Genomic DNA, 27,780 nt, shown 5'->3' with positions numbered 1-27,780 from the left:
ACTCCCGAGTGGCTGCCCACCACGCACTCGTTCTCAAAGCGGATTTCTGAACCAACATGAAAATACAGGAAACATACCTAAGAGAGAACTTCCTCCTCACGGCCCACCTGCAACCACGGGGCAGCCTGCCATTCTCGGCAAGTTCAACTGTCCAGGTCCAAGAACATGACCTCATGTGTCCGTGTTCAAAGGACTCTGCACCATGGGCAGAGAGCTCCTAGCCCAGCACCCAGCAAGGCCCCAGCCAGCACCATCGGGAAAGAGAGACAGGCGACAGGTGGGCATGGGCTCCTGCCCTGCCCCTCCCAGACTGGTTCCACAAATGCACCACACGGCAGACGGTGAGGAGACAGCTTGTGTTGCAGCCTGGGAGGCAAAAAGATGTGAAACCGCCTCTAATAAGGAAAAGCCGGCGCAGGAAACACTCGGGGAGGCCCGGGCACTCGGGGCTGCAGCACCAGGGGCACAGGAGGGAGGGCAGAGTGTGTGACGTCATCGGGGAGGATCCACTGCAGACATGCAGGGCTCTGCCTTGATAAACCTGCCCAGAAAGCCTTCACAGGAGGACCGGGCCCGGGAAAGAAGAGAGGCCACAGCGGGCTTGGGCACTGTGGTGCGGACTCCACCACACACGAGAGCCCCGGTTCCAGGTCCTGCTCCGCTCGTGATCCAGCTCCCGGTAATGCGCACCCGGGGAGGCAGCCGGTGACGGCTCAGGTGCTTGGGCCCCTGTTGCCCACGTGGGAGGACCAGACTGAGCCCCAGGCCCTGACTTCAGCCTGGCCCGGTCCCAGCTGTGGTGGGTATTTGGATGGAAGCTCTCTCTCTCTCAAGAAAGAAAGAAAGTAAATAAATAAATAGGGAAACAGACCAAGGAGCAGGGCAGGAGAGGGCAGTCACAGTGGAAGATGTGGGATCATTTCGGGGGAAGGCGGATGTCCCCAGGATGAGGGTCCTGTCCCTTGTTCCAGCAGCAGACACACCTCACGCTGGCCTGCACCCCGCTAGTGCCCCTGGATTCTCATGGCCCCCCAGAATCTCCTGTGCCTCCCAGACTCAGCACCACGGAAGCTGCGCAGACGCACCAATGTTTTCACCAAACTTTAGATCCAATCCCCAAGAGAAGTTTCTGTTGATACAATCACAAACAGACCTAAGGCTCTGCTATAATTTCAACCAACACCTGAGGATACTGCTGCTCATTTCACATCTAACTTTAACACTTAAAGTCATCCTGAAATACAAGTAATTTCAAAAGAAACTTCTTTAGTAACATAGGACATTATAGCAGAAATAAACACAAGTTTATTTAGTTTATTTACCCTAGACTAAGAAAACACATGGCAATTAAAGCATTATTGTGTATCTGGTTGTCAGAGAGCCTCCCTCAAGTAACTTACTCTACACACGTCTGCCACTGGCCTTGGGTAAACCGAGCCAGGAGCAGCGATGGCAAACACTGTCCTCACCTTGCCTGGCCTCACCCTGGTCCTTCACAGACCTGCTCTGGCTGCATCTGCAGAACCACCGCACGGCTTCGGTTTGCCGTCAGCTCCATTTCACAGAGGAAGGGAACAGGGCTGAGGCGTCAAAACACTGTCCTCACGGCAGCACAGGGCGGAGCCGAGATCTGGGGCCGGAGCTCTCCACGCGGCCCGGGCCACATCCCAGAAGCACACGAGGCCTCTCCTCTGACACCACCCTCTGGGGTCTAACCTGTGCTGTCCCCAAACCCTGTGGATAGCGACAGGCCCAGGAGATGGCACCCTGCTGCCTTCCCCACGGTGCCACCCATAACAGGGACCAGCCCCCACGGCTGCAAGAGGCCAGGACGATGCCTGTGTGCGATGCGCCCCAGGGCACTGGAGAGCACCCGGCAGCCGGGGCGCGTCCCCTGGGGTGAGGAGCAGGTGGGGAAATCCTGACGCAGGGCCTGGGAGTCCCAGAACACAGTGTGCGCTCCGGGAGTATTCCCAAAGGAGCCCAGGCTGGGGAGGCTGGAGGGGCGAGTTTTCTGAGTGCACCCGGCAACACCCAGGAGAGTACCATGGAGGGAGGAGGGAGCCCCCAGGGTCACCCTAGAAACTCTTTCTCAAGGTCATATCTTGCTGTGTGTAAGAAAAAGGGAGAAATTCATTGATGCTCGGACCCCAAGGGGAAGGTCCCGGCCCTTCACGGCACTGGGAGAGGTGGACGCGTGGAGGAGGAGACAAGTTCACGGTGAGCTCGCAGTTGGAGCACGCCCCACCGGGACCCAGCCCTGCCCTCCCACCCCGCCGCCTCCCAGTCCTGCTCCCCACTGGCTGAGTTTCGTCCCCACACAGCAGTGCATCCTTACGGGGTCCTGGCGAGGGGTCTGGCCCTGCTCCCACATCTGCACTGCAGAGAAGACCCCCTGCTGCCCAGGGTAGCCCCCCCCAGCAGCTCTGCCCGTGGTCTCTGGAGGGCAGAGTCCTGACTGCATGCCCCTTTTCCCCGGGGGCTGGTCACACAGCCCTGCAAGGAGATGCTCCTGGGTGGTACACTGTTGATGGGATCTCTGCCCAGCATGACAAAGCCCCAGAGGGGCTCCTCCCAGGCGAAGCACAGACCAGGGCCAAAACTCAACAGTGGAAAACCAGGCAGAATTGTCTGGAAGGACAGAGCGTGTCAGACACGTACATGGTCGGGAGACAGAAGCTGTCAGGAGGAGGAGCTTCGTACATGAGCAAATCCACACCAGCCCACGCTTCCCAAGCAAGGCGACAGAAAAACTAGCTTTCATCCCCAGATACGGGCTTCCCTTTGCCCCAAAAAGCATATCAGCAGTTTCTGCTTCTATCACTACTGCTTGAATTTTAAATGCCTGTCCTAACACAATGTCATTAAATATCCTCTTTGATGTTGACATCTGAAAACAAATAGTGAGGTTCCTGATTAAAATACTAGTGGGGAGGAAGTAAATTCTAATTTCCATGCTTTTCAACAACAGCAGTAACACTTGTAACATTATCAGCTGGGGGGGGGGGGGGGTTGAGAAGTAACCACTGCCCTAAGTAACTAAACTGATGCATCTTCAGCTACTGTCACCCCCAAGGACAGATTCCTGCTCTCTGACAGAGAACTGGCCCCAAGGTTGGGATGACTGACCTATGTGGAACATGACCCACAGCAGGTTTCCAGAAATCCGCACTTCTAGTCTGGAAATCCTTCAGCTAATCCCACACAAATGAAGTTCTCCCCGCTGGTTCTGCTCGATGGTGTCTAGCAGCACTGGATCCATCTTTGGCAAAGCATCAGACAGCCAGCATGAACGCCACAGCCATCGCTCCGGCCTCCTCTCTGCTTTTAATATCTCCGTGACCTCCGACTTAGAAATAAACCCAACGCTAGGATATAATTTCTCTTGGCCTCTCTGTAACAAACAGTTTGGGGACCAGCCCCTGAGTGGATTTTGGCCCTCATGGCAGTCAATGCTATTCCAGGAAAAACAGTCCCCCAAAGCCACAACACACACACTGCAGTACTTGGTGCTGCTCCCCCAAATTCAGTGTGTCTGTGCCAAAGCGACCTCAAGTGCTGCACACGTGTCCCCGGAAAGCAAGGGGCTTCCTGACTACCTCGGTGACCAAACCTTAGAGGCTAGACACTCATACTGCAATAGTCAAATCACTGGGAAGCACTCCCATCAACAGATGACCATTGCCAATCAATACAAGCCTGGGCAAAAACACTCAGAACATTCAAGAAAGCAAAGACCCCGTTCCTGACGTAGTGTGCAGGCTGCTAGCGCCTGTCCACACGACTCGGCATTGGCCTGCATCCCGACGTGCCCTGCGGTACAAAAGGCAAGGTCCGAAGCTCACGGGGCAGTGGCTCACGGTTCAAGGCTGGAGGCCGGCACAAGCACAGCTCGGCCCACGAGCATTTTAAGAGAAGCAGGAGAGCACATGCAAGCTCCCAGACACAAAGCCAACCAACCACCAAGGCCGTCTCAAGATGGCAGGTGTCAGGCTTACGCAGGCAAGTCTTGACTGCTTCTCTCCGACCACCACCAGCCTTGTGCTCGGGGTGGCGGCACACCGCGCCAACTCCCACTGGAGGGAGTCCAGCCCAGGAAAGTCACAACTTGAGGAGAAAAGGCGCCTCCTCCACCCACCGCAGAGAGCTACAGTGGACAGTGAACGGCCCAGGCAGCAGAGCCAACCACACGGCCCACACCCGCCCTCCAGAACTTTCCATCATCCAATTACTGCTTCTGCTCACTCCAGAGCTTCTCCTGTAACCGCTCAGTCACCAGGGCCCTAATTAGCGGGCGAGCTGCCGTCACCTGCGACGCCTGCAGGAATGAGCCGGGCCCTCTCGGAGCCACGCTTCCAGCCTCAACGCCTAAGGTGGTTTCGGGAGGAAACGGCCGTTTTGGTGAAAAGCGCAGCCGTAACATCTGTAATGTCATCGGGAGGATCTCAACATTCACTCCGGGATCCCGGATGGCAAACCTGTCGGCCACGGCCACCACCTCGCCCTGCGACAGACAACTCGCTCCCAGCGGGCTCGGGCTGCTTCCGGGGCTGCTCCGCCTGCTTGTTTTGAAGGCTGTCCTTCCCAGAGATCAAAAGGTTTTATTTAAAAATACGTAGGCTGCGCACATGCACACACCCTAGATTAACAGATAACGAGCAGCCTTCAGATGCCCACCTTTTTTTTCTGATTCCTAAGTTTGCTAAGAAAAGGAAAAAAAAAAAGAAAAAACAAAAAAAAACTGAGTGATCCCCCAGGCCAGAGGGGCTGGGTTCTAATTCCTTCGCTTCCACACCAGCAAACGGCAAAGGAGCAAAGCACGGTGAGCAGCCGGCAGGTCCAGCCTCCGCGAGCTCTCGGCGCTCTGCGTGTGGTAATTCACGTAATCCTCATCTCCAGCTGAAGTCTCTCTGCTCCCCAAACACAGACAAGGCACCTCGAGTTCAGAGACAAGGCCACCTGGCCAAGGTCGCACAGCTAATTAGTAGCAGAGCTGGGACTCGGCCCAGACGGCCTGGCTCCAGGGGCACCGCGAGCAGCCACGAGACTGTGTCGCAAAACAGTACACAGTCCAGAGGAGTCCGAACGTTCTGCTGAGAATGGTCTACGGGAAGAATCCAGAAATCAGGCTTTGTACAGCTTCCCGGGATACAAAAGAGGCCCGGGGATCTGCAGACAGAGGTCTCTTCCGAAACTGTGCTCATCTTGTTCCTATAAAACCTGCAGTTACTAAATAGGGACACCCTTTTACAAACCTGGTGAGCCCAAATGAGAAACCCAGGACAATGGAGAAACAGCAGGTGCAGGAGACGACAGAGAGGCCAGTGCCCAGACCAACGCCACTCAGCACCGGGATCCCAGGTGCCACGCTGGGCCCGGGCACCGCAGACCACAGCAAGGGCTTGGTTTAAGGAAGGGCTTCTAAAAGCAGAACGAGTGATACAAACTTTACAAACCAAGATGCGCAGGAACAGAACGAGCTCCCCCTCAGCAGAGCTCATCCTCGGGAATCATCAGTGACCGTCGCTCAAGCTCACCAGCAACAGTGTTCATGAGGCAAGTCACACTAAATACATCATTCCAAAGTGTCCGAGGATTAAATTGGTAACATTTACTTGTCGGAAAAAACTTTCAGATATTAAGAATATTTCATTGGTGGGCTGGCGCCACGGCTCACTAGGCTAATTCTCCTTCTGTGGCGCCAGCACCCCGGGTTCTAGTCCCAGTCGGGGCGACGGATTCTGTCCCGGTTGCCCCTCTTCCAGTCCAGCTCTCTGCTGTGGCCAGGGAGTGCAGTGGAGGATGGCCCAAGTGCTTGGGCCCTGCACCTGCATGGGAGACCAGGAGGAAGCACCTGGCTCCTGGCTTCGGATCCGTGCAGCACACCGGCCGTGACGCACCAGCCGTAGCAGCCACATGGGGGGTAAACCAACGGAAAAAAGAAGACCTTTCTCTCTTTCTCTCTCTCTCTTTCTCACTGTCTAACTCAGCCTGTCAAAAAAAAAAAAAAAAAAAGAAAAGAAAATTTCATTGGGGGCACAGCAGGTTAAAGCCCTAACCTGCAGGGCTATCCCATATGGGTGCCAGTTTGAGTCCTGGCTGCTCCACTCCCAATCCAGCTCTCTGCTATGGCCTGGAAAGCAGTCGAAGACGGCCCAAGTCCTTGGCCCCTGCACCCACGTGGGAGACCTGGAAAAAGCTCCTGGCTCCTGACTTCAGACCAGCTCAGTTCTGGCTGTTGCGGTCATTTGGGGAAGATGGAAGATCGATGTCTCTCTCTGTTTCTCTCTACCTCCCTCTTTAACTCTGTCTTTCAAATAAAGGAGAATAATATTTAAAATTATTGGAAAAGCAACAGGAGTTTACACGGGCAGAATATAAAATTTCCTTATATAGTTACACAGCAAGCACCATGTCTATTACACGTAAGAACGCTATGAATAACATTAGCATCACATGAATCATAAGCTTCTTCAGGCAAAATTAGACGATTCCTAGCCCTCTGCATGCTTTCCCATGTTTCCAACATGAATAGCTATTAACTGTGTAATCCAGATGGGAAAAAACAGAAATCTTTAGAGAAACCTCATTTGATCAGGAAGCCCCCAAGAGAACTCCTTAAAGTGGTCAGATCGATGCCACGTCCTGGGGCCGTGAACGGACTGGGAGATGGCACCGCTGTCCACGGAGAAGGCGTGGACTGCAGAGGGCGTCAGGCTGTCCACCTGGCTGTCAGGGTGGTATGGGGTACTTTTTTTCTTCCAAGGGCCACCTGGTATTTATAACCTCATTTGCAGGCCCATGCAAAGTTTTCAGCTCATACATTAGCCTGCAATAGAGTCATTGGATTCCAAGAGCCGCTTGTGGTTATGCGGCAGGGCCAGGCCTGATTTTCCAGGCTTTATACGGCCCCCATAGGCCCGAGTGCCCCCATCCCTGTGAAACCAGGGAAACACGGGCTGGGGCAGCTGCGGTTTGTGGAGGCAAAGTCACTTCAGAAGCCAAACCGAACAGTGTGGACGGGCGGACAGCTAACACCTCGCTCACCGGTGTTGTGGGTGTGGGCTCCTTAGGCACACGGATCAAGCTCCCAGCCACGGAGCTAGGCAACAGTTCCACCGCCCAGGCCAGGTACACTCACGGGGCGCCCACCGCTAACGGGGATGGCATTTCAGAAGCAGAACCCAGCACCTGCTGGAAACCACAGATCTGCACATCCCAGAGACCGTCCACACATAGAGCTTCCTAAACCTTCCAAGGACTTGCCAAAGGAACCTCAGAGTGATGATCTAAGCAATGGTGACGGCTGGCCGACACCAAGATGCTACCGAGCGGGGTTGGTAGATGGAGAAGTAAACACTCAGTTTCCCGAGTGTCACTTGGCGACAGCTCCCGCGAGGCCGCCAGGGGAAAGCCACGCTTCCATGGAAGGAGGCGGCAGGCCCGCTGGGAGGTCCCGACTCCTCTGAGCACGAGGCATGCCTCACTTCCTCCCTCAGAGTTCCAGCACACGCAGCAGACCCAGGAGGAGGACGGGGCACGGACGCCCAGGGACTGCGCACTGTCTAAGCAGGAGAGCGTCGAGGCAGACTGGACCCACGCTGGAACGGCTGCTGTGTGATCCTGCGAGGGGGGACCCCGTTCATCCTACAACACGGGAAACGACAGCACAGCTCTGCCTCTGCCACAGCCCCCCCCAGCAGCTCCCCCAGATCAGAGGGGACCTCCGACTTGACAGATCCGCCATAGGCCGGCAGCAGCCACCTCGGCCCCAGGCACTGTGCCGGCCGTCGGCCCCTCGGGCTGAGGCCACCCCAGGAGCTGCCCGTCTCCTTGACTCCCTCTCTGGAGCTGTGGGATGAGCGATTCTCTCTGCTAGCTCTCGGTGATGCCATCCATTCCCGCGGGCTTAAACACAGTTTCTGTGCCGAGAACCCCAGTGTCCACTTCCAGCAGACCTGTCCTCAGTGCCCACGTCCTCACCTGCATCAACAGCAGTGGGAGACACACTCCCGACTCCTTGCCCTCGCAGCTCCACACCGCATGCACGCCTCGTGCCCAGCCCTGGCCTGTCACCCCAGCAAGCCCACCTTGCCTCTACCTGAGCACGCACTGTCTACCCATGTCACAGCTGCTGAACCCTCTCCCCAGAGCTGTCAGATGTGCTGTGGGACCCCAAGGGCCCTGCGCCCCTGCCCTGCTGGGCGCCACTCTGGCCCTGTGCAGGCCACGCTGGCTCGCTCTCTTCGTGTAAGGACAGCAAAGTCCCAGCCCCACGGCCAGGGCACGGGTGGCCCCTGCAGAGCCTGCAGACCCCAGTTGCTTCTCTTCCTCTGCATCCGAGTGTGTCACCGCCTTGTGACCTCCCGCCTGGTGCATAAACCTCCACCCCCAGCTTCCTGTCTCAGCCCTGGGTGTCCCTCTTCGCAGCACCGTACATCCAAGAACTGTTTCCTTTCCCCTTTCCTTAACCCCCTTGGAATGCAGGCTCCTAGGGGTGAAGACCTTGGCTGTCTTCGTCCCTACTCTATTAGCAGAGCTCAAAATGCTGACAAGCCAGACTCCCTCTCAGCACAAGGAAATTCTTCCTACAAGTAAGAGCTGGTGAGCAGTGGGACACAGAGCTGGCCATACACAGGAGTGGTCAGCCCCAGGAGGCGGTTCCAGCAGACACCGTGCCCAGGGTGATGCACAGGCTGGTGCCATGCAGGGTGGGTCCCCTCCAACCTCTCCAGTTTCATACACAGAATTCTGAGAGAACTTTGGCTTGGAATACGCTCTCCAATGCTGTGTGAGTTCCTAAGGAGCAGAAACTCCCTCAAAAAAGCCCAACACCACCGCATTCCCTCCGCTACACCAGGGCAGGCTCTGGCCACCTCACCAGATGAGGCTGGGGAAGATACCAGCTCATGGTGCCCATCAGCCAGGTGCACAAAACATGGCCCGGAGCTGGGCAGGGGGCTGCAGGAAACCATGAGTGGGAGCCCCAGGGTCCCCTCCCCGCTGGTCTGCTGGGTACCTGTGGCGCCATCACTTATTTAGTGCTGCACCCATCAATAATGCACGGCCAGTGCAGGGAGGCCATGCACAGAGACTTTGCGTCCTCAGCCAGAGGCCAAGGTCACCCTCCAGGCAGCGCCATGTGGGCGCCCCAGGCCCACTCCCACCTCGCTGCCTGCAGGGTTCTCACAGTCGCCCTCAGAGACCTCAACTCCAGTCCAAGTTTTCAGCTTCCTCCAGTTTCACTGACCTCCTCCAGATTCTGCAAACTCAGACCGTAAAAATGTGGCAAGCAAGTACCAGCAGATCAGATCGGATCACGCGCCGCGGAGACACCGCAGAATCCAGGCAGGGAGCCTGCGCGGCCCTAAGCTCTGTCCTCACGCAGCCCTTCTCCGAATAAACACCTCGGACTTTAGAAAGCCAGAGATAAGTTCCTTTTCTGTGACAGCCACACACTATGGAGGAACAACACGTAGGGGAGCAGGAATCGAAACTCTGCAGCATTCCTGAAGGGCCGGTGAGTAGCACCCTTCCCTGAACACACAACCCCTCTCGGCCTCGGCAACCCCACTGCTGGGAGTTTGCCCTCTGTACATCCCCTGATGGGTGGATCGCAATTAACACACAGCATTAACGATAAGCAAAACCAACAGGAACATCTTAGCATCGTTTGCAACAGCTCCCAGCTGCCGGGCAGCTCGCAGCACAGGGCTGGCACGGGAACCCACAGAGCATCCCTGGACAGGATGAAGTGCACCTGCTGAGAAAGAATGCGACAGGTCTCCCTGCCTCCAGGGGTGCAGACCTCCGAAATCTAAGAAGGAATAAAAGCAGAGTAAGTGCGTATATAAACATCTAAATAATCACTCTCGAGATTCTGGAAGGATACGTAAGAAAGGCCAGAGTGGGGACATCTGAGAGGCAGGCAAGAAACTTCTCGGGGCTGTCAGACTGACTGTTACTGTATTTGTTGTTTCACTGGCAAGAGTAACAACTATAGACGGCATTTTCTGTGGGGTCTGGAAGTACCCACTTGTTCTCTATAGGAAGCAGGCAGCCAGGGGGTTGGAGAGGCACTCCTCTCCAACCAGGAGCCTCTCCAGCCATAGCTCTGTAGAGTCCATCTCTGGAAAGCTAACTGGAGAAGGCAGGAGCACTTATCCCATTGTAAAAGTTATCGAAGAAAAATCAGAATGTTCTCCCCAGAGCTGGTTACTCTGTGATCATGTTCTTAGCCACAGAACAGAGAGAAGCTAAAATGTTTCCCATTTCAAAGTACGGCACCTGCCATTCTCCCAGGAGAAGCACAGAGGGTGGCTGCCCCAAGGGCTCCTTTGCCAGCTTCGCACCTGTGCCTGTCAATCTCAGAATACCCAGCAACTCTTCCCACTAAAACCCCCTCGAGAAAAAGAGGTTTTCGATGTTGAAGATCTTGAACTCTGGTACTTATTCCATCAGAAAACTACCTCCCACACCACTGCGGGTATAGGAACGAAGAAAGGAAATCCGGCAATCCTACCTTGGTTCTACTGACAGTGAGTCCATGACCTTGAAACTGGTCGAGGAGAAGGGACTCACTTGTTATCAAGCAACCCTTCCATGTTGAATAAGAACTACTCTGATGGCATCTTCACTGTCGACGGTCACAACCCCTATGTATTTATTAGAGCTTGTGGACTGAATGTGCCCATTCACCTATCTACCTGGTGGCTTTACCGATGACTCTGGAAAGCACGGCCACCTGTCGGAAAAGATGGGGTATCTACTTCCTGAAACCTGCTACCATGAAATCTAATTTTATGTAAGCGTTCTAACAGAAAAAGTGATTACACCTTCGGTTGTGAAGAGCAAAAGTAATTAGTGAAATGAGCACGCGATACGGCCGTGTGCACTGAGCTGTCTCTGGTACTGAAAAATGACACCAAAGCTGAAATTTCCTCAACTGTGCTCACCACGGCCCCCGGTGACTCACCTGAACCGAGTACAGACATTTTATGAAAGGTCACCCTGACTCCCCTTCCGAGCCCCCCACAAAAACGCCAGCACCTCCCCAAGCTTCGATAACAGCGCCAGAGAGAGGACAGAGGGCCAGGGAGCCAGCGGAACGCCTGACATTCCCTGAGAGCAGGGGCAACCACATGACGCACCAGAAACCGCTAGAAGCTGGCATGAGCCGAGCACCACACTCACACGCTAAGAAAGAGCTTAGAGGCTGTGGCTTTAGGGGACGTGCTGCACCCAAGGACAGGCTCTGCGTGCCAGCCGTAACCCCTGCCGAGCTCCCCGAGCCAAGGGCAGCCACTATATTTGGGACGCTTTAAACTAAAACACGCCCGGGAGCCTGACACTTTTCAAGGAAGAACAGCACCTCCGACAGTGATGCTGGGGTGACATCCAAGGGGGGCACGACTCAGCGCATGCCAGGCCCGCCCCCAGGACTCCCCGAGAGAGGGGCAGGCTGCAGCCTCCCTGCTGTCTCCCGGCTCAGGGTCTTCACAGCCCCCTTTCCATGTCACTTTCCTGCTTGGGAGGGCAGCCAGGATAAGAACGCAGGGAGAAACCCCACTGCATAAGACCCCGAGAGGAAGAAGCTGTGCCCAAGAGAACCAGAGAGACCTGAGACTCCATCTTGGAATTACCCTTCACTGTGGCGGGTTCAACAGAAACCAAAAACCATGGAAAATGGCCTGAATTTTTACAAAACCCAAGATTTTGCAGTGTTTGCACTAGTCAACAGGCAAGGAGGCCCCTGCACTCATTCCCCAATGGTCCACTCTCTTCTCTCTCTCTCTCGAGGTCTGCAGAGACCCTCATCACACCCACGCGTCTGCAGACCTCCCCACCCCAGTCTCCAGGAAGAACCAAGGGACAGAACGCTGCCCACCATGAGATTTCCCGGGTCCTAATTGGTTTCAGGTTCTCACACAGGGTCGATTTCTCTAGAAGGAGACAGGCACCCACAGCCCCTCTGCGGATCCCATGTACAACCTGCCACGCTCTCTCAGTACTCTCAGAAGTCAGTGTTTTCAAGACACCTTGTTCTTGAGATCCACACCAACACACACCCTCCTCCAGAAACACTGGCTTCCTCACGGGCAACACTAGGAAAGCTGACGCTTAACGCACAAGACCACTCTAACAGCAGGACGCATCTTCAGTGACTTGATTTGGTCAAACACATAAGAACACATCAGAACACACAGGTCACAAACCAGACTTTCGGATCTACAGGGACACCACAGACAGAGCCATGTCTGTCTGTGTTTTGGGCTCTGCCAGACAGTAGCAGAGCAGTGCGGGGGGGGGGGGGGGCAGCCTGGGGCACAGGCTTAGAGCTGGCTTTGCCCCTGACTGGCGCTCACCTCTCTGGCTCCAGCTTCCTCACCTGCGGACTGAGCCCACGGCCCCGGACCCCCAACTTCTTCCTTCCTGCTTGGCCCTCGGTACCGGCAGCCGTGTTTGTCCTGTCAAAGTCCCACTTCAGAACCCTGGAAATGGGCTCCAGAGCCCCAGATCACCAGCACTGAACTAAAAATGGGTCTGCTTAAACAATCCCAATTTTTAAAAGATCTAAATAACGTGTGCCTTGTTTTGCAACTGCGGCTTTATTCCTTTATATCTCCCTAATCCTCATCCCCTCACCTCTCCCCTGGAAAACACACTCTGCAAACCTTGTGTCAACACAAGAGCAAGGTAATGGAATGTCCCCCTCCTCACCTGGGGTCATCCGTGCCCCTGTTTTCTTTGAGGAATCCTTAATGCTAGCTTCTTCCCTACATAGTATGTATTTCCTAATCGCTAACTTAAAGTAGCGTAACTTAAATGAATACTCAATTACTTAAGTGGTGAGCCCTCCACACCGTTTTAAATCCAAGCATAGCCTAAAAAAAAAAAAAAAAAAGAGAGAGAGAGAGAAAGAGAGAGAAAGCAAGCAAGCAAGATCCATCATTGCAAATCCTAAGCTGCAAAATCTCAATCTAATTTTTGAGAACTAGTTATTAATTTAAGAACTTATTCCTTTGCCTATGGTGCAAAGCCTACAGTGCAGCAAACAAGTAACAAAATGACCTGTCAATTTTGTGGCCAGTATTCTGACGCTGCGATTCACCGCCAAACCCAAGAATAGAGCTCCGTCCGCATTTAACCTAAACAAGCATTCCCTGGGAACGCAGCTCATGGGGGCTGGGGCTGCAACTCTCAGATGACACCTGGGGAAAAAACATGTAATGTTTTTGCTGAGAATCAGACTACTAGGCAACGCATAAGGAACCTGTATTCTTCACTTAGAACAGGTTATTTTTTCCTAAGAGAACATCGGGGTCTAGGTGTATGAAAGGGCCAGAACGCTCCTCATACCTTATTTATAGAAATTATTAGCTACCTCTTCCCTAAGCAAAGTTACAGCAGAATGTGGAGGGACAACACCTCCCGTGAGGGTCACCGGCCATGGTCAGGTTTGTCAAGCAGGGACACACAACCCTTGCCCCTAAGGTGAAGGGGCGGATCCACCTAAGGCAGCCAGGGCTAAAACACATTCCAGAAACCATTGCGTGTGTCCAGGCGGCACTGCCTCGTGTTGTTTTCCACTTCTTGGAAGGGCCGGTCAGGTGCTCACCCAGGAACACAGCCCCGCGTGTCCTGCAGCCTTGGGCAAGGACACGAGTGCCCGGGGAGGAAGCCGGGCCGCCCTGCGCTCCTGCAGGCTGCGCGGCCGGCAGAGCCTGTTACCTGGATTTCCCTGGCGTGGTACACGATGATCAGACCGAGCAGGATGACGGTGGAGAGACTGATAAGGCATTTCAGAGCTAAGGAGTACAGCGACGCCTGCAACACAGTCAGACACAAGCACTTTTAAGAACCCACCCTCCGGGCCCCTGGAGATGGGGTGGTCCCCGCAGGTGGACCCGCGCTCGCAGCAGGGCAAGCGGGTGTGTGTGAGTGCGGGGAATGGAGGGGGGCACCCCTTGTCCGCGGAGCTAAGCGAGGGGCGCGCAAGGCTGGGCGGCCGGGTCCGCGCCCGGAGCGCCGCGCCCGGCCAGTGAACCCCGCGAGGAAGTTCCTCGGAGTCCAGCGCTGCTCCTGGTCAGCGGCGCCCCCCACCCCCACCCGGCATCCGACACGACCGCAGCCTGTGGTCCCCACCGACTCCCAGCGCACCGCTCGGGGAACTTTGGCGTCCTCGCCGAGCTGCCCAGCAGCGCCCCTGGGCGTTCCCGGCGCTCCCGCCGGGGTCCCCGCAGCGGCCGGCGCGTGTACCTTGTCGTAGGCGCCCCAGGACAGCTCGGTCTCGATGACCATGACCACGATGCCAAACATGCCGAAGATGAGCGCGTAGTCGCTGAGCCGCTTGCGCTTCTCGAACAGGGCGCGCCGATGGCCCAGCTTGTAGCCGATGTTCTGGTTCTTCTTCTTGCTGGGCTTGGGGCCGCCGCCGCCGCCCGCCCCGTACAGCGCCAGGTTGTTGGAGTTGTTGTGCTCGGGCTTGGACACCACGATCTCGGGCGCCGGCGACGAGGCGGCGGCCGCGGCGCACGGGGAGGACGCGCCGCCGGCGCCGGGAGCGGGGGGCTGCAGGGGCTGCGCCTCCGAGTCCATCTCGTGCAGGTTCCGGCGGGACGCGCTCAAGTTGCTGAGCGGCCGCATGACGCCCCCGTTGTACCTGCAGCTGCTCATGGCTATTTCGGTGAAGGGGTTGCTCTCGCGGCGCGCCTGGGGCGCGGGGTGCTGGTGGGGCGCGGGGTGCTGGTGGTGGTGGTGGTGGTGGTGGTGCGCGAGCGGCGGCCCGGAGCCCAGGCTGCCCAGGCTGCCCGTGGGGCTGGCGGCGAGCTGCAGGCGGAGGCACAGAGGGGACTGCGCGGCGGGCGCGGGCTGCGGCGCGGGCTGCTGCCGGCGCGCACTGGCATGGCTGGACGGCGTCAGCTCGCTCACGCTGAGCTGGCTGCCCCGGCGCGACGAGCAGCAGCAGCAGCACGACGAGCCCGACAGCGGCGAGGAGGTGCGGGTCCGCAGGGCGCCGCCGGGCGAGGAGCCGCGGAGCAGCAGGGACAGGTTATCCCCCGCCCCCGCCGCCGCCGCCGCCGCGGGCCCGGAGGAGGCGCAGCTGTTGCGCCGGAGGCATGGGCTGCTGCCGCCGCTGCCGGGCGGCGGGTGCGCCAGGTGCGGGTGGTGGTGCGGGTGCGGGAGCGGCGCGAAGGGCGCGCACGGCTTGTCCTGGCTCGGCGGCGGCTGCTGGCAGTGCAGGTGCGCGGAGCGCGGCGGCGGCGGCTGCTGCTCCGGGAAGAAGCCGCGCTGGAACTGCAATGGGGTTTCCATGTCAGGGCTGTTAAAGCTGCAGGGAGACCAGGCGGTGGTGCACCCTGCGCAATGCGTTATGGTCGGGAGCGGGGACTCCTGCCGCTGGTGCGAGGAAGGGCCCATGCCGGCTCCGGTAGAATCCAGGCGGCGAGTCCGATTGGCTGGGCGCACCAAAACAATGGGCATGACATCACCTGCGGGGACCGAGACCGAGCTGGCGGCGGCGGGCGGCGGGGGGCCGGGGAGGGGGTCTAACGGGGGAAGCCTCGGGGCGCACGCCCGGCCCGTACCAGGCCGCCCGCTCGCCGGGACCCACCTGCTGCTCCGGAGCGCCCCGGGCCCTGTCGGGCGCCGGGAGCCCCCGTGCGCTGCGGCCGTGCTGCGGGGGCGACCGAGACGGGAGGCGCGCCCTGGCCGCCGCCCCCTGCCCGGGGCCGGGCGCGCTGCCCTGGCCACCTGCGCCCTGCACTGCAGCGCGTCGGGCCACCCCGGCCATGGGCACGCGCGGCGGAGCCCGTGCGGAGCCCGGCCCGCTCCCGCTTCCTTACGCCCCTGAGCGGCGATGCAGCCGCCCCCTCGCCCCACGCACGCCCCCTCCGAGAGGGGACAGCGGCTGGGTCCGCGTGGCGGCGTCTAGGCTCGGCCGCTACGGGCGCAGCCTCTGGGATCCGCGGGCGGGCGGGCGGCAGCGGCCGCGCTGCGCTCTGGCCCGGCGAGCCGAGGCGAGGGAAGGGTTAACCGTGCGCGCCCGGGCGGGGCCGGGGGAGGGGATCCCCGGCGTCCGCGGGCGGGGCCGGCGCGGGCTTCCCGGGTCCCCCCGGCGGGGGCGGAGGGCTTTCCCCGCCACCGCCCGCTCACATGCGCGCCTGCTGCGGAACATGAGGGGCTGGCGCCCCCAGCCGCCAGCTCCCGACGTCGGCGTTCAGGGTCACCGGCGGCCGCAGGGGCTGGGTCCGCGGGCTGCTCCGGCCGTGGGCAGGCGGCTCGCTTGCGGGTCTGGGGCTGCTCGGGCCGCGGGCCGCCAGCTCCTCGTGGGCTCCTCGTCCTCGTCCTCCTCCTCACCTGTAGCGGACACACAGCAAAGGCGGGTCACCGGCGCGCCACGCGAGCGCCCTGCTGCCCGGCTCGGGGATGACTGAGCGGCAGCGCAGCGGGCAGGCCGCGGGTTTGCTGGACACAGGGAGGATGGTGCTTTCTGTGTGCATCCCCCGAAAACACCAAGTGGTGCGCGCTGAGGTCGGGCGCCATGACACACAGCGGCGGGGGTCCCCACGTTCGCATTTCTTTGTGAACTGGAATCCCCGTCTCCCCCAGAACTAGCGATTGGCCAGCCATTCGTTTGCGTGGTAAACTGCGGGTCTGCAGTGCCATTTTTTCGTGTGTGATAGCAATGAAGATAATTAGACCCAGACGTTAGTGTGAAAGCGGATCGCCCTCATTAGGTAAGTGGAGTTCGCAGCGGGATCCAATTTCTTGATATTCTGCTAGGCGCTGCCCCAGGTTGCTGCCCTGGAAAGGGCCTGGGGGAGAGGGGGGAGGGAGCCGGCGTGGGAGTTCTCGGTGCCATTGAGTGAATAATTCATTTTAGGACGCGAAGGCAACAGACCCAGAAGAGAAGGGCAGGGAGTGGCGTTGGTGCCTGGGGGGAGCAGTGCGGGCAGGACTGGAATCGCCGTGGTCTCTGCCAGAATAGGATCCTAGGGCATCTTGTTTACCGGCTATTATAAAGGGGCAGGGGTGGTTGTAGTCCCCAAATCGTCAATAAAACTTGCTCTGAATCATGACTCTTGGTGAATTTGGGAAGCAGCTATTCAGTTCCTGGTCAGAAAGGAAATTCAAGTCCGGGATGGTGGTGCGAGGCAGATTAAGCCACCTCCTGAGACCCAGCTTCCCAGCACTGGTTCTAGTCCCAGCTGCTCCACTTCCAGTCCAGCTTCCTGCCAATGCCCCCGGGAAGGCACTGACGCTGGCCCAAATGCTGCCCACGTGGGAGTCCCAGATGGAGTCTGGGGCCTTGAGGTTCAGACTGGCCCAGACCAGGCTGGTGCAGCCATTTGAGAAGCGAACCAGCAGATTCAAGATCGATCGATCTCTCTCTCTCTCTCTCTCTCTCTCTCATATGCCTTTCAAATTTAATACATCAAAAAAAAAAAAAAAAAAGGAAAGAAAAGAAATTCACCAAGCAGAAAATCCATCAAACCTTTGTTAGCCCATCCAGACAAATGTTACAACCTCCTTCCAGCTGCTCTATCTACCCGCTTGGGAGAAAATGACCCACCCTTACAAATCTAAACCCTTAAAAGCAGGTAGATACGTTTCCCTGGAAGATGACACAGACCTCCCTCTCCAGTATCAACGCAGTTACCAGCACTCAATGAGACATACATTTCTAGAGTTAATAAAATGTCTTAAGAAAAACAGCAGATGCACGCTCTGTGCCCAACTGCCTCTGCCAGACAGCGAATGGAAGCCGGAGACTGCGGTCCACAGCGTTCAGGCTTCCTGAGGTCCCCCAGGGAGGAAGCAACACACAAGACACGCAGGACCGAGCCCACAGCACGTGGAACTGCCAACCCCAAACCCGCACAGCAGCACTCAGCCCGGCCGGCACTGCGGGAAAAGCTCCCAAGACATGATTTTTGCAGAGGGAAAACAGCAGGCCAATCAGACCCCACCCCTTTTCCCTAAAGGAATCTGATCACACATGCACTCAGAAATCCATCTGGCCAACACGCGTCTGCACTCGGAGAGCGGGATGACCGTCAGCATGACGAGGGAAACCCAAAATACGAAGCCGGCAACTCCGTGTTTCCCTCCGAGTCTGGCGCACCCTACACGACCAGGTTTTGATGGGGTCCACTGCAGAAGTTCCTGTGTGGACCTTAAGAACAGGCATGCCGTATTCTGCTTGTTTTTTCCTGGGTGGGACTGTGGGGTCACACGAACATGCAAGGTTGACAGTTACAGCCACAGCCACAGTCTTGCACGTGGCCACGGCTTTGCACGTGGGAGCTCTCCAGTTACATTGTGAGCGTGAGGAGGGGAGGAGGGAGGGAGGAAATGCGGGAAGCTTTACAGAAAGGACGCAAATCAAGGGCCTGCAGCGACCAGCGGTGAGCGTGCAGAGCGTGCAGAAAACGGCGTCTGAGCTGTTCCCTCCACAAAGCGCGGCAAGTGCTGGAATTCCCTGGATTAACACCAGAGGTCATCCTCGCCCACACAAAGCTTCCCACCTCCCATCAGTTAAGTCTCTGGATTTCCAGCACCGTGGTTTTGGTAGAAATTACATCTTTTCTTTATGGCCTACAACAGTCACTGTCCTACACACATAAACCCTTATACACACCCTCACACACACGTACCCTCACACAACCACATACTTTCATACACATATCCTCACACACACATCCTCACACACACACCTTCACACACCTATATCCTCACACAACCACATACTGTCATACACACAGCCTCACACACATCCTCACACACACACCCTCACACACCCATATATCATACACACACACACACCCTCACACACCCATATATCATACACACACACATCCTCACACACACACCTTCACACACCTATATCCTCACACAACCACATACTGTCATACACACAGCCTCACACACACATCCTCACACACACACCCTCACACACCCATATATCCTCATACATACACACATCTTCACACACCTATACCCTCATACAACCACATACTGTCATGCACACACATCCTTACACAACTACACACACACCCTCCTCCTCACTTGCTCGCTTCTCCCCCTTACTTGCACAGCCCCTCCACCCTCACACATACACACACACCTTCACACACCTAGATCCTCATACACCCACACACCATCAAACACACACATCCTCCTCCTCACATGCTCCCACTTTCTCTCACTCCCACAGACCCTGCACCCTCACACCCACCCACACCCACATACATATACCCTCATACACATACACCATCCCCACACACAGCCTCACATACATCCAAACCCTTACACACACACACACATATGCCTTCACCACACATATACCCTCACACAACCACACACCCTCATACACACATAACCTCATTCCCTCACACACACATAAGCCATTACACATACTCCACACACATACACCCTCACACAAACACCCTCATTCACATCACTGACACATCCTCACTCACACACACACATAAACCCTTGCACACACCCCAGACACACCTTCACACAATGTTCACACATGCTCACACACACACTCACACACATATCCTTATAGACATACCCTCACACATACCTCACACACATCCTCACACTTACCTCAACACACACACTTGCTCACACCCACACCTCCACCTTCACATCCTCACACACATATCCTCACATATACCCCTCACACACATACATATTCTCATACAACCACACAGACCCTCACACTCAAATCCTCACACACGCTACTCTCACAAACATATCTTCACACAACCACACACACCCTCACACACATGTTCACACACACATATCCTCACAGACACACCATCACTCACACACACATATTCTCATACAACCAGACACACCCTAGCACATATTTTCACACACACATATCTTCACACACACACACATATCCTCACACACAGATATATCTTCACACCCTCCACTCACACACATACATATCCTCATACAACCGCACACGCCCTCACACCCACACGCTTTCCTGGCACAGCGACTCCTAAACTGCAGGCGTGGGGAACACTGCACAGTGTCTGCAGTGCCCCCTGCATCTGCCTCAGTTTCTGTTACGCCACGCGGTGCGTTTCCTTCCCTCATGGGGAGCGCCTGTCTGCACCACAGCAGCAGCCTCTCTGGGACTAGGAGTCCCTGCTCCACGTCCAGCGGCATCCCAGCACAGATCCAGGTGGCTCTTGCGCACGCGCGAGGTCTGGGAGAGCCTGGCCTACAGCATCGGTGTGTGTCTGAGCTTGACCTCCTCCTCTGCTGGGCTGAGTCCAAAGGCACAGCGGGGTCTCCCGTCCTCTCTGCACTCACCTCCCCTAGCACGCAGTCCCAGGGGGAATCAGCAGGTCATCAGTCATGCTCTCAGCACAACCTCGCTGCTTCCTGAACCCTAAAACACCACTGTTCCGCAGGCGCACACTGTCCTAAGCACACAGGAGATACACCACATTCACAGAAACCATGGAAAGAATCATCATCATGCGCATTCTTCACTGTCACTCCCTTCTGTAGTCCTCCCGTGTATCCTACCATTCCTGAGCCGATTAGCATATCCAGGAGGGTTTCTGTGGTGCTGCACCTGCACGCACACACGCACACACAGTCAACACCCCGCTGCACGTGGATACCGAGGGTACTGCCGGCTGCGTGAGTCACAGCTCGTCCGTGGCACAGCACTGCTGGGAGGCGGGAGACGCCCTCGGAGCTGTGACGCAATGCCAGGCCCCCAGGCCCTGGGGGTGTGCTCTCAGACACAGGTCTCCAGGAAGCTCCTGAGCTCCTGTGAGAAGGCTGTTAGGAAAGCCCGAGTCTGTCCCCAGCCCCTCTCTCTGCTCGTGGCGTGAGATGTGGCCGCTCACTCGGATGCCACTCCGGCCACCGCCATGCCCTCCACCGCCGGCTCCTCCCCAGGCCCCAGCTGTGCACCTCCGAAGCCGGAGCTCCACTAGCCTCTCCTGTCAGCTGCCTCGGGGGCTTCCTTGCAGTCATGCGAAGCTGACTCACACTCACTGGCATCTTGTCAGGAGAAGTGCACTTGCAGCCATTAAATGGGTGAACAGTTGAAACTGCTGACCCTAAGCTCTCTCTTTAAATTCTCCTGTGGATTGTAGGAACAAATATCCCTTGGCAGCTAAAAACACATGCCCAAATCTTAACAGGGAGAAACCACAAGTGGACAGCTGAGACGTGGTTTCCGAAGCCGTCTCTCACGTGTTGTCTGAGGTCCATCTCCCAACAGCTCATACGGGAGGTGGCAAACGTTTTGTTGTCATCTCCACCTTACAGGTGAGGATAATCCATGAGCTACGGAGCCCTGCACATGCAAGGCGACAGAGCCAGCAGGCAGCCAGGAGAAGCAGAGGCCACGCAGTCCCCAGCCTGCAGGTGCATCTGATTCGCACGATGCCCGCGTCTCCCCTCAGCAGAGGAACCGCCTGTGGACTCCATCAGCTCGTGCGGGAGCAGACAAAGGGCCAGTCGTCGCCAGGACGCTGTCTCGTTTGGGTTTCTGTGGTCTTTACCTGTCGTCCTCTCATCGGCTTTGGTGAGCAGAGCTGCAAACCAGGTGTGGATGAACCAGCACCGCTGTGCACCTGCCTGCAGGTCCAGGGTGTCGAATTGCAAAATGTCCATTTAAAACCAGCAACAGATTTCCAGGATGCTCAGCCTTGTTCTTCTACCCCCTCTGCTGCCAGCCTGAGCCTTCCTCATTTTTGGCCACATCCACAATGGACACTGGGAGACAACCAAGGGTGCTGGGAAAAGCCCTCCTGTGTTATTATACAACAAGGGCAAAGGCTGGTGGGACTTCCAGTGCCCCGCTCCGGGGGCCCAGCCTGGCTCCTCAGCCGCCCTCTTGCTGCTTCTCGCTTCACACCCAGCAGCAAGGGGACCAGATGGAGGAGGCCAGGCTGCCCGTGTCCCACAGCTGGAGCAAAGAGGGAGCAGAGGAGACACCAAGACAGAAAGAGCAGCTCTGAATCCTGAGGTCGCAGCGTCCACCTGGTGGTCCCAAAAGCACCAGGCTGCTCGGTGCAGAGACACAGGAGGCCTCCTGAGGGCTTACCCTCCCCTCCCAGGTCCCATGTAACGGTGTTTTCTCCTCCCTCGCGGGGTTAGGGCACAGGACGGGTCACCTCCTTTTCCTCTTTGCCCATCACAGCCCTGCAGGTTTCTGGTTTTTTTAACCCCTTGCCAAACAGGCTCAGCCCATCTATGACCGTTTGTGGATGTATTCCTCCCTTCCTTTCCAGGACTGTTTCCATTCCCCACCTCCTAATCATCGCCTTAGCGCAAGCGCCGAGCGGATGCTGACGTGAAAGGGAGAGCCCAGGACCTGCTAAGTGAGGCAAAGTGCAGCGGCCTCAGTGAGGAGACGCGGAGGAGCGCTAAGCCAGCGTTGTCACAGAAGGTGGGTGCGTCCTTACCCAGCCGGTCGGGTCTTTCAAAAAGACGACTGAGTCAGTGTTACTGCCGTTTCACTGTGCGGCTGTACATCCATTGGCGCTCTCGCTCCAGTGTTTTCATTATTCATGTGCAATAACTCCACGTGATACAACATGATATACACTGGACAGTATGGTGGGAAAAACAGCCACAACAGAGCCGTGCTAGGCCAGGACGGCGAGGGAGCCTGCGACCTGGTACAGTGCGTTCTGCCCGCCAGGAGGAAGCCCTCCCACACGTGCTTCAAGTGAACTATTGAGCGCCTTCTTTCACAACACAAAGTCTCTCAGCAAGAGTACTTCTGAAGGTGGGCAGCCTCGCGTGCTATGGGGTTCAGAGGACGGACATCCACACATGCTTCCTCCTGTCCTCCTCCACCTCCGTCAGCCTCACCCTCCATCACTGGCCCACGGCAGCAAGGATGGCCACAGTGGCTCCCGGCCACCATCCACACCTGCAGCCCAGCACTGCAACCCGTGTCTTAACCTAAGTCCCAGCCCAGCCCTGACCGGTCCTGCGAGACTGGCCAGAGGGAAGGTTTGGAGGTGACCCATCCAGCAGACAATGTCGATAAACACATAGAAAGCATAAAAAGAACCAAATCGAAAATCCAGAGCTCAACAGCACAATACCCCCAGTGAAGAGTTCACTAGAGGGGCCCCCTCATGGATCTGAGCTGGGAGAACAGGGCTCAGTGAACTTGGAGGCAGACCATGGAGAGTGTCAGGAGAGAAGAAAGTTCAAAGATAAGTAGACAGAGCCCCGAGGAACGCGGGACACTGTTAGGCACACAACGTACGAGAACAGAAGATGAAAAGAGGAAAGAGAAATAAAAGTAGAAAAAAGATGCAAAGAGATAATGGCTGAAACGTTCCACAGTTGGTGGAAAACACTCGTCTACACCTCTGTGAAGTTCAATCAACTCCCAGCAGGATAAACAGAGCACCCACATCCAGTCACGTCCCAGTCACAACAATGAGAACCAGAGCAAAGCGAGAAGTCTTGCACTTGGCAAGACAAACACCACGTGTCCAGTGCACGGGGACCACCGTAAGATGAGCAGCTGGCGTCTTCTCAGCAGCGGTGGTCGGGAGGCGGCGGGACGAGACGGCCGAGGCGCTGGAGGAGAGTCCGTCGTGGTGGAATGTCACACCCAGGAACAGCATCCAACGTGAAGACAGTGCCCACCCCATATCAGAGTGCCCAAGGTCAAGTCCCACCTCATGCCAGCTTCCTGGTGATGCCACCCTGGGAGGTGGCAGGTGATGGCCCAAGGACCTGGGTCCCTGTCACTCAGGTGGGAAACCTGAGTGGCTCCTGGCTTCAGGTTGGCCCAGCCCCTGTCGCTGTGAGCGTTTGGGGAGGGAACCAACTCACTGAGGGGCTCTCTTCTCTATCTTATTACCTCTCATTTGCTTTAAAGAAACCATGAATATGGGCCCGGCACTGTGGCGCAGCGGGTTAATGCCCTGGCCTGAGGTGCCGACATCCCATATGGGCACCGGTTTAAGATCTGGCTGCTCCACTTCCGATCCAGCTCTCTGCTATGGCCTGGAAAAGCAGTAGAAGATGGCCCAAGTCTTTGGGTCCCTGCAACCCATGTGGGAGACCCTGAAGAAGCTCCTGGCTTTGGATCGGTGCAGCTCCAGCCGTTGCGGCCAATTGGGGAATGAACTATCAGATGGAAGACCTCTCTTTCTCTCTCTCTCTCTCTCTCTCTCTCTCTCTCTGCCTTTCCTCTCTCTGTATAACTGACTTTCAAATAAAAATAAATAAATCTTTAAAAAACATGAAGACAAAATAAACTTCCAGATAAATAAAAACTGAGAGAATCTGTACTAACAGATCTTCCGTCTAAGACATACTTCAGATTTCCAGGCTGAGTGCGTTAGCGCCAGATGGCACGCTGAATGCAGACAACAAACAAGAATGCCAGAAAGGTAATTGTGTGACTATTGTTTAAAAGTATAATTTCATAATTTTCTCCAAAATTATTTATAAATAAATTTCATTAAATAATGTACTCCCATGATACTGTTTGGTCTATAATATAGAAACATCACAAAAGATAAAAGTGGAAGCAGATTTGTGTTGGATTGTAGGAATGACACCAGAAATGGCAAATAAGGTTACTATAGGAGACTTCATGGAAACATACTCGCTATCTTCTATTCTTGCTTCTTTATAAAAATTAGGTTATTTAAAGTAGCTGTGATAGGGGCCAGTGCTGTGGCGCAGTGGGTTAAAGCGCTGGCTTTAAGTGCTGGCATTCCATATGAGCACTGGTTCAAGTCCTGGCTGCTCCAGGGCTGCTCCACTTCCAATCCCGCTCTGCTGTGGCCTGGGAAAGCAGTGGAAGACGGCCCAAGTCCTTGGGCCCTGCACCCACGTGGGAGACCTGGAAGAAGCTCCTGGCTCCTGGCTTCAGATCAGCACAGCTGCGGATGTTACAGCCAATTGGGGAGTGAATCATCAGATGAAAGACCTCTCTCTCTGCACCTCTCCTTCTCTCCCTGTGTAACTCTGACTTTCAAATAAATAAATAAATCTTAAAAAAAAAAAATAAAGTAGCTGTGATAATGTGTGGAGGAATGAGAAGGCCATGCCAAGATGGGCGTCAGTTACTCAGGAATGGCTTCGGAACCCACCTGGCAAAGGAGCCTGCCTGATACCAGGCTGTGATTGGTTAGGGCATAGACCACCCCTTGACCGGATTGGCTGCCTTGACTATATAAGTTGCTGTACTGAAATAAATGAGTCTGCAAGCTGTGTGCCTCTGGCCCGCTTTCACCCGACTCCCGGGGTCTGTGTGGTGACTCCGCACCTCTCGCCCCCACCACGCTCCTCCTCTCAGAACGAATCCACAGCAACAATAATGTATTACAGGAACTGCAATACTTGAGGGCACATCACAGTTTGTGGATGTGGAATTAAAAAGTACTTATTTTGGTGCCAAAAAGCATTTTGAAATCCATGCATATTTTTTCTTAATATGCATTTTCCACAAACTTTTAGAATCTGCCTCATATAATATATACCACAATAACAGCACCAAGAGGAGAGATGAGACTATGTATATTTAGAAATAAGATTTCCATATTTCACTGAAATCAAGTAGGCTATATCAGAAGCAGTTTCCAATAACTTAAATGTATATTGTAGGCCCCAGAGAAACCACACAGAACAGAACCCACATAGACATGCAAACAGTGAAAAATCAGTAAGCAAATTAAAAACGCTAGGCTTAAATTTTAATGCAAGGAAATGGTAAAGAATGAAGACAGGAACACAGCACATATCAAAAAAACAAAAAGTAAAATCACAGACACAAATCCAACCACAGCAGTAACAGTAATGAACATGAACAGAGTAAACAAAGAACAAGCAGACTGTCAGAGAGAATTGTTTAAAATCCAACTTTTTGCGGTCTTCAAGATATACACTGTAGATAAAAAGATTCCAAGTAAGTTAAAATATGGAAAAATATATACCATGCAAACCACAATTGTAACAAAGCGGCACTGGCTTCAACGATGTTAGAGGAGAAAATGCGACTGGAGAGAGAGGGCAGTTTCTCAATGACAGCGTCAAGCTGTCAGGAAAGCAAGACAACTACAAATGCACAGAGAACCACAATGAATGAGGTGAACCTGACAGGGCAGGGACCATCAGGCAATTCGGCAGCATCAGCTGGAGACGTCCCACTCCACCTTCCACAGAACGGCCACAGGGAAGGTCAGCAAAGGCTCAGCTGCTGCGCCCTCAGCCAAGGGACCGGCTCGCTCTCGCGGCACCCCTGACCGACAGCAGAGCATGGACGTCCTTCCAGAGCACACCAGGGACGTGCTCCAGGGTAAGCCATGTGCCACCCCATGAAATAAGCCTCAATAAAATTAAAACGGTCAGAATTATTTGAAGTGTGCTGCCTGACCATAATGGAATGAAATTAGAACTCAAAACCAAAATGGCAGTTAGCAAGAAATAAAACATGCTCCTAAATAATTAAGAGTCATAAGTGACTACAGCAGGAACTAGAAAAAAAAAAAAGATGCAGAGACAAGTGAATACAAAAATGTAAGATGCCAAAATTTATAATATGCCTTAAAGGCAGAGCTTAGAGGGAAATTTATGGCTATGAATGCCTAATGTGAGAAAAAAAAGAACTATCTCAAAACAGCAAGTCAACCTCTCACCTTAGAGAACTGAAAAAGAAGAGCAAAACAAAGCAAGACGGAATCCTCACAACCAGGCTGGGGCCCCCGCTGTGGGCCGTGGAGGAAGCCACAGTTTGCAGTGCCTGCGTCCCACAAGGGCGCCCCTTGTGTCCCCGCGGCTCCACTTCTGATCTGGATCTGCCCTCCTGCTGATGGCCTGGGAAAGGCTAAGTGCGTAGTGGGCCCCTGCTGCCCACATAGGAGACCTGGATGAAGCGCCTGGCTCCTGGCTTCAGCCTGGCCCAGCCCTGGCTGATGTGGCCAACTGGGGAGTGAACCAGCAGATGCAAGATCTCCCTCTCTTTCCCTCCCTCCCTACCTCCCTCCCTCTCTCTCTCTCTCTCTCTCTTCCTCTTCTCTCCCTCTCAGCAACTCTGCCTTTCAAAGAATTTTTTTAAAAAGAAAAGAAACTAGGCTAGACATTGATTAAATAAAGAACAGAAAAACAGAGAATACCAATGAAAACTAAAGTTAGTTCTTTGAAAAGAGTTAACCAAGTTGACAAATATTCAGCTAACTTACCAAAAAGAAAAAGAACCTGCTAGAATCAGGAGGAAGTAGAGGGCTCACTACTGACCTCACAGACATGAAAATCAATCTGTAAGAGAATGGTAGTGCCAACTCTATGCAAACAGATTGACTTAGCTGGAATAAGCAACCTCCTAGAAAGATACAAATAAGCAAAACGGACTCAAATAGAACATCTGAATAAGAATATAAAATAATTAGATCAGCAATTTAAAAACTTCCTGTAATGAAATGAGCACACCCAAATCGCTTGACTAGAGTCCACAGTGTATTTAATCAATAAAAATTTAATCATAAAAATGACTTTTCATAAACTCTTCCAAAAAATTCAGGAGGAGGACATTTCCCAACTGCGTTTAAATGCCTAAATGGAAGAGTTTACAAGAAAACATATGGATATCATTTATTAATATAGATCCAAAAATCTTCAACAAGTCAGTCTGAATACCATAATAAAAATATTATGTACATGTCCAAGCAGGGTTGATTATACGAGTGCAAGGTTAGTTCAACATCAGAAAATCGATTACTATAATACAACACCACAGAACACACCATCTCA

At 54.9% G+C, this 27,780-nt stretch overlaps 1 protein-coding gene across 4 annotated transcripts in view; it reads right to left on the bottom strand.

The window, feature by feature from the left end:
- Positions 1-27,780, bottom strand: part of KCNN2 (potassium calcium-activated channel subfamily N member 2) — a 317,533-nt gene that overhangs the window by 85,711 nt on the left and 204,042 nt on the right. For 2 of the 4 annotated variants that reach the window (XM_051834540.2, XM_051834539.2), the window contains 3 exons: positions 16,156-16,359; positions 14,260-15,491; positions 13,732-13,827 (listed from right to left, as the gene is read on the bottom strand). In XM_051834540.2, coding sequence (XP_051690500.2) covers positions 13,732-13,827; positions 14,260-15,491; positions 16,156-16,177 — 1,350 coding nt within the window. In that variant the 5' untranslated portion in view covers positions 16,178-16,359. Of the gene's footprint in view, positions 1-4,677; positions 4,986-13,731; positions 13,828-14,259; positions 15,492-15,613; positions 15,737-16,155; positions 16,360-27,780 lie in introns of those variants that run through there. The other 2 variants (XM_051834542.2, XM_070076013.1) reach the window with 2 other exon arrangements.

Source organism: Oryctolagus cuniculus, chromosome 6, assembly GCF_964237555.1.
Source record: "Oryctolagus cuniculus chromosome 6, mOryCun1.1, whole genome shotgun sequence".
NCBI lineage: Eukaryota > Metazoa > Chordata > Mammalia > Lagomorpha > Leporidae > Oryctolagus > Oryctolagus cuniculus.
This window is presented reverse-complemented; position numbering and strand designations above follow the sequence as displayed.